Source organism: Sinocyclocheilus grahami, unplaced genomic scaffold (assembly GCF_001515645.1).
Source record: "Sinocyclocheilus grahami isolate Dianchi unplaced genomic scaffold, SAMN03320097.WGS_v1.1 scaffold405.1, whole genome shotgun sequence".
Lineage (NCBI taxonomy): Eukaryota > Metazoa > Chordata > Actinopteri > Cypriniformes > Cyprinidae > Sinocyclocheilus > Sinocyclocheilus grahami.
This window is the reverse complement of record NW_015505584.1, coordinates 948,123-957,237: the sequence shown is the minus strand read 5'-3', so window position 1 is coordinate 957,237 and position 9,115 is coordinate 948,123. Positions and strand designations below refer to the sequence as shown.

The following is a 9,115-nucleotide window of genomic DNA, read 5'->3' as shown; positions in this document are numbered from 1 at the left end:
AACAAAAACAAACTATCAGAGATGAGTAATTGGCTCTAATAAGTCAGTACATTTGAATCATTTAAAAAGATCTATTCGTTTGAATCAGTCTGATAAATCCTTCATTTAATGAATCTGTCAGAGTGGTTATTAACATCTGATTCACTGAATGAACATCTGATTCACTTACTGAACTACAACTCTTTCAGTCATGTTGGACTGAAAAGTTTTTTTTAAAACTCAGGTTTGTTCATATGACAACCTATAGGCAAGATTAATTTGTGTTTGCAGACGTTTGGTATTTAACAAAAACAGACATCCAATTCAGCTAACATAATCCGATTAATCAACAAATTACTCTAATGAGGAATAGCTCAAAAAACTTGCTGGTTTGAATCAGTCTGACAAATCCTTCACTTAATGAACTCACTGAATCCATTAGATCATCTGACTCATTTAATAAACCACAAGTCTTTCAGTCATGTTTGACTCTAAATGAAGCTTTGTGTACATTTCAAATCTTACACTGCTTTAATGAAGAGATGGAGATAAATAGTGTTACATTGTTTCAATAACCTTAATAAACCTTTATAACACATGACTATTAATTAATGAGTTTACCTGTTTTTCACTTTCTCTCTGCAGGCTGAGTTTCTGCAGTATTGAAGAGAAAGGCTGTGCTGCTCTGATTTCAGCTCTGAGATCAAACCCCTCACACCTGACAGAACTGAATCTGAACAATAAGAAACCAGGAGATTCAGGAGTGAAGCTGCTCTCTGCTCTACTGGAGGATCCACACTGCTAGAGCTATGAATAGTAGAGGACGATCGATAGTGGATTTTGCCGATACAGATAGCTAGGTTGGACCACACTGGCCGATACCGATTAATCAACCGATAGTTTTTAAAATGGATACTGAACAAAAATTTAAATAGTGCTTTACTATTAAAAAAAAGTACTGAACATACTTTGTACATGAATACAAATATTAATATTAAATATTAATTATAATGTAACAGTTTGTAGATCGAGAAGAAGGAGGTGGGAACCGGCGAACATTTAAACACTTTAATAAAGTAACACAAAATGAAAGTAAAGCGGAAGCCCCTCACGGACTACTGCCGCACACAAAACACAAGATAAAGTCCAGACCTGGTCCTCTTTCGTCTTGCACTGTCGTCACTCCTCTGGCCCTGCCCCCACTCGTCACATATATATTGATCATTAAATTTAGTTTATAGTTCATTAACTAATGTTAACAGAAGCAACATAAAAATTGTAAAATATATTAGTAGATGTTAAAATGAACAAACTCTAACTAGATGACCATCTTTAAATATCTACACAAAGGCCATAGCATTGAAATTACAAACATATGGCAAAATCCCTGTTGCCCTCCCCCTCCCCTCAATTTTTTTTATTACATTTGGATTTAGATACATGTTTAGATATTATCAATGACTACTTAGACTCTTTATCTGTTTTTTTGTTTAATTGTTTTGTTGTTGTTGTTTGAAACATTGATTTAAAGTGTCCGTTTTTTCCCATTATTATTCAGTCGAACCCTTTGTTACCCCAGACTAGGCCTGGCTGATATGGACAAAAAAATCATCACGATAATTTTTTCCATATCAGTCGATATCGATAATTATCACGATAAATGTCAAATCTTTATTTCTTTCAAGTTTAAAGCCAAATTTTTGCTCCAAAGTGAAAGTTGTAGAAACCAGACCATTAATTTTCCTTAACAAAATAAATATCTAAATAGAAAATTAATTTCTTAGTTTCTGCATGTTCTAATGAGTGGTATTGTTTCAAATCAAGAAACAGGTTTGGGTTGCCTGATAATATTAATAATAATAATAATAATATAACTTTTTTTGTCTCTTAGAAATGCACATTTGATAGTAGCTTGAGTTAGGACGCGGAGGTTAATTTTTGTTCATTATCAAAATCAGTAACATCTGTAAAAATTGTAGCAACCTCAGTTTTATATGGTTACATTTATTCTGGATTTTTAAATTTTTTTTTTATTAAGCATTGGTCTCCTATAGTAGCATACATTTAAATCATGATAAACACAGTTAAAACCACACATACAGGTAGCACCTCAATACCATGGTAAAAATATAGCTATGAAAAACAGTAGTCTAAAAACATTCAGTATAAATGCACACATGCTATAGCTTAATCACAAATACATACTATAATTACATACCATTACTCTAGTTACCATTACAATAAACAGGCAGATTCATAATTAAAATGTTTTAATTTCATTTAAATTGTTTAAATGTAGGTTATCAAGTATAGAAATGTGAATATTGCCATGTGGGAATTTTACTGAGATGATTATGAAAATAATGACAAGGCATGGTTGATTGATGCCTTATGACTATGCTGATGATTTAATGCATTTTTTCATCTGTGCTGTTTTGCCTCACTTTGGTCAGTTATTTCCACTGGCAAGGAAGGGACTTCAAGAATGAAACAAACTGAAGAAACTCTCTAAAAACTCTCAAATAAACTACAGCTGATATAAAAAAAAAATGTGAAAAAGATTTGTACATGTGCTCAAACCTCTTCATAGACGAGTTTCCTGCAGGCATTTCCTCAAAATAGCTAGCACACACGCAAAAGTCTAACCTCTTTAAACAAAGAAAACAAATCGCATAACGTTACATGCAAATGTTACTACTTGCATCTACCTGACCGTCAAAAAGTACATTTATAGACATTTATAGACTTTAATACGACTATAGACGTTTATATCTATTAACATATTAAAATTAATTGACATCGACTCTTAGCTAATCATTTAACTATAAATGTTGCAACGTTGCACGATTGCAGAACAATAATAACTTCAGCGATTATTTAACATACCTCTTATTCGTGTCGCTTCTGTTCTGATGGCTCATACTGTACAGCATACTGTACACCCCTACTGGACGCATCAGGAACAACAGGGCCGTGAAACTGTCTGGGCACAACTGTGTAATAAATGTAAGGATCCACCCGCCAGCCCACAAAGCGGAATCCAGCGGCCTGGTCGAAGGTTTAATGCGTATTCAGTCTTTTACTTGCGATAGCAAAATCAGGGTTAATTTGTGGTTACCATGGTTTTTATTATAGTAACCATGTTTTTTGTTTGTTTTATTTGTAGTAAAACCATGGTTTTTAGGTTTTATTTGTAGTAAAACCAGGTACAACATGAGCTACAGTATTTACTGTGAATGAGCATGTAAGCCAACGTCCCTCATGGTCATTTCATGTGACAGCATGGAAACGTCATAATTTTTCATGGTAAGTTAGTAATACATAGTTCACTAAGAATGTATCACAAATTTTTTTTTGCTCATTAATAAACAATTATTTAACCGTTTCAAAGTACATACAGCTGTTAAACACAAATCAAATGACTGTTCTACTTATTCTTGAAGGAGTTAATCAGTGAAAGACGATGGCGTATGTTTCAGAGCGGCTTCTGGCCACTCTGGATGATCTAGACACAGGAGAACTGAAGAGGTTTAAATGGCTCTTAAAGAATCATAAGAACATTTCAGCTGCTGCTCTGGAGAAGGCAGATACTCCTGACACAGTGGATTTGCTGATGAAGCGCTTTGGACCAGAAGAAGCTGAGAAGATCACGGTGGACATCCTGCGGAAGATGAACCATAACTATCTGGCTAAAGAGTTAGAGAACAAACAAAAGCAAGGTAACAGTTTCAAGTGAAACTTAAGTTAAACGTGCCATTTAAAAAAATAGAAACTAAAAAGTAGATTGTTTTTAATGTATTTGAAATATGAAAAAGGCCCTGTAAAATTATTTTAATAAAATTAATGGTTTACAGAATAAATGAATAACTGTTGGCTATAAGCTGAAGTTTCCCCCTTTGCTTTGCTGATGTGTTTTCATTCCATCATGTCACTGTATCATTCTGATCGGTTTCTCTCTCACACAGTTCAGGCTGAGAACAGCATTGAGGATCCTGTGCTTGTTGGACTCGAATCAGAACTGATGAGGGGTAAATATTGATCACTGTCTGTACAGAGAAACCCAAAATTTGAGTGAGTTCTTACAGATGTGGCCTTTAAGAATGCACATTTTTTCACAAAGCATCACGCAATTTGTCAAGCGTGATCATGGTGATTCCCACATTAGGTTTGTTGTGCAGATGCTCTTTAACAATTCCAGTCATTAATGTTTAGTCTTGAATCAATCTTTAAACACTCATAGGTTTATAGATTATTACATTATAGGCTTATTACACATTGAATTAACATAATTTTCTGATAGTGTCTGATAAATTAACTGCACGTTTAATGTTGAGAAAACAACATTACAAGAAAAAATAGCATATTCACAGTATAATGTGCCTAAGAAATAATAATTGACACCAATTATGCTATTAGTGTAGTATTAGTAATACTAACAATTTAGTAAAAAGTACTAGGAAAATCAGTTTTTATACAGTCTGGAATTGCAGTTATTCAAGTATATTTGATTTTTTTTTAAAGTAAGTATTTTTAAATAACATTTACTCACTATATAGGTTTGTAACATTATACTTTTAACTATTAACAAGTTATTCACAGTCATTCTTAGAAATGCAATACAGCCATTTATGGATCAAGGTATTTTACTATTATAATCATATATTTGCCTGTGTGTATAGCCTGCATGAGAATGGAATGTGCATACATATGGTGAAGTTGCACGTCCTATTTTGACATTAGACAAAATATACGATGAGGCCTCTTCCTTTCACAAAACATAAATTGAGGCCTCCTGTCTGCTACGACTATATATGAACTGTATAGAACACACCTTGAGGAAAAACTGTATAAAAGAGTGTGCAGACACAGACTATTTAGATTCTCTGCAGAGTCTCTCAGCTTCATTATCTCTGATAATAAAGTCTCTCTTCTGGCGTCAAAACCTCAAGACCTTAAGTGATTTCTCACAAAAGTGGCAGAAGCCACCACAATCAGCAGTTCTTTACAGGCACAATAAGAAATGCAACATAACATAATTGATAATATAATAAAGACAAAATCAAAGTTGTGAGATATACATTGTCAAGTTGCCACTAAAGTCACAAGCCAAAATATAATAATAATAATAATAATAAAAGACAATTGCGAGTTTTAGGCACCTAGAACATTTTGTTGTTTGTAAAGAGTCAATATATCAAAAGAAAGAACAGGGCCCCTGCTTTTATTCCTTAAATACCTTGGGTCTTTAGTGACCAGGGACGTCATTCACTACTCTATTGATTATAAACAATATAACCAGGGAAAAAAATGTAAGAGAGTGTCTATTTTCCAATTAAATATTTGTAAAAAGTGTATAGAGTCGCTAGCAACACAAGGTATGTAATAGTGTAAGTATATTTTTCCTATGCAACAATAATTCAATATCCGATGGCTCAATAAGTGCACTTCACCTTTATTCCTCAAGGTGGCGATGTTTGATACACAATGATGAAGTGATTGAACTGACATAAATGGCTTTTTCTACAGTTACTGTACGCAATCAAATATAATTGTCACTGTCATTTGATGGTGGATGTGGTGAATAATCTGCCAGCGATCAAAATATTGATTTTGAAGACATTGAAAATGATAGTTTTGAGGATATGGTTGAGAGTGTGAATATGATCCAGATGCTGAATGTACTGGGGATACGTTCTGATGATGACAGTGATGCTAAAATCATCTGCTCAAATTGAACCCTTCCAATGTTCCAAAGATAATGAAATATTGTTTATTTTATTCTTGTGCATGTTATGTGCAGGGCTCCGTGCATACAATACAACTGCTCATGCATAAAAGTAATCCATACAACTTCAGTGGTTTAACCCAAGTCTTCTGAAGCAATGGGATTTGTATGATGGACAGAATGAAATCGGAGTAATATTCTCTCATATTAAATCAAATCTTTAATCAGTTCATGCATACAGTCATGGTTTGGGCTCCGTAAACAGCAGAGACAAACTATATTTTCTCTGTTGGAGAATTTTTACAAAGACAAGCTAAAAAAGATCTCATAATGTGCTTTCATAAATGAGATACTCATGTAGAACATCATATTAGAATGGATGCAGGGATAATTTTCTCTTGACATGCGAATCACACTGTTCATGTCTTGATTTCCACAGTCACATTCACCAACATTGTTCCCAGGATCAGGAACGACTTCTTACAATGTAAGTCAGTAAGAAAACAAGCAGTAAATCTCACTTTGTTGTGTTCTTGTTCTGCCTGTATAAGGTTAAAGAAAACATGACAGAAGAGTTTTAATTGATGCAGTAAATGACGATTTGCTTAGGATACCTGGTAATCTGATGATACACTGAACATGAAGAGTTTAGCTGCATGAAATGGTCAAACAGATTCATAATTCCTGATTCTGATGTGTTTTTATCTCCATCAGATTCCCATCAGCTCACTCTGGATCCAAACACAGTGAATAAACGCCTCCGTCTGTCTGAGAGCAACAGAGTGATTACATACACTGGCACAGAGCAGCTGTATCCTGATCATCCAGACAGATTTGATGTTTGGGAGCAGGTGCTGTGTAGAGAGAGTGTGTGTGGACGCTGTTACTGTGAGATTGAGTGGAGTGGACGTGTGTATATATCAGTCTCATATAAGAGCATCAACAGGAAGGGAGGTGTTGAGTGTGTGTTTGGACGTAATGATCAGTCCTGGAGTTTGTACTGCTCTTCCTCCAGTTACTCATTCAGACATAGTAACATAGAGACTGATCTCCATGTAAAGCCCATCAGCAGGAAAATAGGAGTGTATGTGGATCACAGTGCAGGAACTCTGTCCTTCTACAGCGTCTCTCACACAATGAGCCTCATCTACACAGTCCAGACCACATTCACTCAGCCACTCTATCCTGGGTTTACTGTTTATAAAGGATCAGTGAAACTGTGTTGATGAATTAGTATAGATTCTAGAGAGTCTCTTCTTTTCTCTTAATGACATTAATACTGCAGCTGAGCCTCTGTCACTGAAATAACATGTCAGAATTAACGTGTGTAATAAATCCTCATATAGACAAACATTCTTCTCATTATAAAGAAGAGTATCTATTGAACCTATCTGCAATAAACAAGACAATTGTCAGTAAACACCTTCAGGAAACCAATAATGAGCTCTTACACAAAATTGTAACTTTCCAATTCAAGGGTAACACATGTAAACAAAACGAATAAATAAAATTAAATACAAATTTTTGTTTAATTAAATTTTGCTGTATTTCTGTTCATATTTACACATTCCTTAAGTTTCCTCTTAACCTTATTGGCTCCCTCTTATTGTTTCCTTAGTTAATAATTGTTGTCACCTGTTGTCTCTTTTAGTTCGTTTTTTTGCTCTTGTGTATTTATACACATGATTGTTCAGTTCTTTCTTGGTTCAATGTTTAATATGGTTACATTTTCTGTGTAGTCTTGTGAATATTCTCGGTGTTGATTAAAATATTCTTTGTGATATATCATGCAACTTTTCAGTAACAACATTTACATGACAGATGGACTGACTTGAATCTTAAACAAGAGAGACTGTTACTTGCAGAACAGCCGGACACTGGCTTTATACAATGAGTTTTGCTGAGATCATTAGAGATTCAGACACCTCATCTGGAGCGGGATGGAAAGACAGCCTTGACCAGATGTTGCTATTGTGGGAGGATCACTGTCCCTTTGCTGAGTTTGCAGATTGTATATGGCTGTGTGGATTCTCCCTTATCATGGGAGTCATCGAGGACAGCAACACCTTCTCTGACTCCTTGGCCCATTTTCCATCTCCAGCAGTCATCTCTTTGCCCGCTCCAGACGGGACTCATCATCCCTGTCTGGAGTGTCCTAGAGAGCACGAGAGATCTTCCATTGTGAACCTGAGTTCAACACCTGAGCCAATGCCCACCACGGACCACGAGCGAGAGCCGCCTCTAACCACGGAGTCAGAGCCAACCACTGGGTCCATCCTGGAGTCTGCACCGTGAGGGCAGTCCTCTCCTGAGCAGGTTGAGACGCACTGGCTCATCTATTTTCTAAGAGTTTCAACATCTGGAAAAGATCTGGGCAGCAATGGTAAAAAAAAACTCTCCAAAACAACATTTCCTCACTAAAGCTCTCATCTTTGACAAAGTCCATCATTTATTTTAATTATTATATTGAATTTATGACTGAACAATGTGTCAGTCATAAATTCAATGTGTCACAATTTTGGAGGCAGAGACAGACTGTGGGGGGGCACTATAGGGAAAAACTTAAACTGTTGGAATAAAGAGTTTTAAAGGGTTAGTGATGGGAAACTTGCAGGTCAATGGGTATCAGTGTTTAAGGTTGGTAAACATTTGTACACGGACACATATAATACTACCCGCCTGACATTGGCATGTGTTATTCAGGTGTCAAAGTTGTGCAGAATTGAAGGAAGAAACCTCAAAGACAGTGCCAGAAGGATGCTGGACAGGTAAAGCCTACAAATCTTGCCACATTAATCAAATATTGGGGTGCCAATACTCAATAAGTTACAACGTGAATCAGAAATTTAAAAAATAATTCCTTTACTGGTCATTTTAAAATGTTAAACTTTGTCCGCAAATGTTAACCACCTCAATCTATATTATATTTTAGGGTTTTAAAAAAAGTTCCTCATGTCCAAATTCAACATGAAGGGGGGTGGTCCGCTGCAGAAAGAGGCATTTGAAAAGACTGCACTGCTCTCCATCATTAGAGGTATGTGTATAAAACACACAACATTTACCAGAGAGCTTCTCTCTTTTTTAACACACTGAATGGTGATACACTATATATATATCCAAGCAAAAGAGAACGAGTCCGTCACAATTAGTGTAATTAAAGTAAAAAAAATATGTCAAGTTTTTCTTGTGCTTTTTTTATTTTTATTATTTGGCAGATGCTGTGATGACCAACTTCCCGGCAGCAACAGAGTTGGACTTGAGGAATGCAGTTGAGAAGCATTTTAAACAAGAAATAAAACCAATAATTAATCATTTCCTTTAAGTTCACTGTTGGTTGTTTTATTTGTTAAAATAAGTAAACCAACAAAAAGGTTAATCTTTTTTTTTATGTTGTCATTTATCCGTAATGTT

General features: G+C 35.2%; 1 protein-coding gene across 1 annotated transcript; it reads left to right on the top strand.

Annotated features, from left to right (window-relative positions):
* The first annotated feature begins 3,259 nt into the window (after positions 1 to 3,259).
* Positions 3,260 to 7,143, top strand: LOC107550668 (tripartite motif-containing protein 16-like). Its single transcript, XM_016232005.1, has 5 exons — positions 3,260 to 3,285; positions 3,423 to 3,698; positions 3,945 to 4,007; positions 6,144 to 6,191; positions 6,419 to 7,143. The coding sequence occupies exons 2-5, from the start codon at positions 3,443 to 3,445 to the stop codon at positions 6,928 to 6,930; spliced, it is 879 nt and encodes a 292-aa protein (XP_016087491.1). The 5' UTR covers positions 3,260 to 3,285; positions 3,423 to 3,442; the 3' UTR covers positions 6,931 to 7,143.
* The last annotated feature ends 1,972 nt before the right edge of the window (positions 7,144 to 9,115 follow it).

Excerpts from the sequence above, each read along its gene's own strand:
- LOC107550668 (XM_016232005.1), top strand. The coding sequence starts at position 3,443 with ATGGCGTATGTTTCAGAGCGGCTTCTGGCCACTCTGGATGATCTAGAC. Across the intron at positions 3,699-3,944 it reads AGAGAACAAACAAAAGCAAG|TTCAGGCTGAGAACAGCATT; the intron begins GTAACAGTTTCA and ends TCTCTCACACAG. Across the intron at positions 6,192-6,418 it reads CAGGAACGACTTCTTACAAT|ATTCCCATCAGCTCACTCTG; the intron begins GTAAGTCAGTAA and ends TATCTCCATCAG.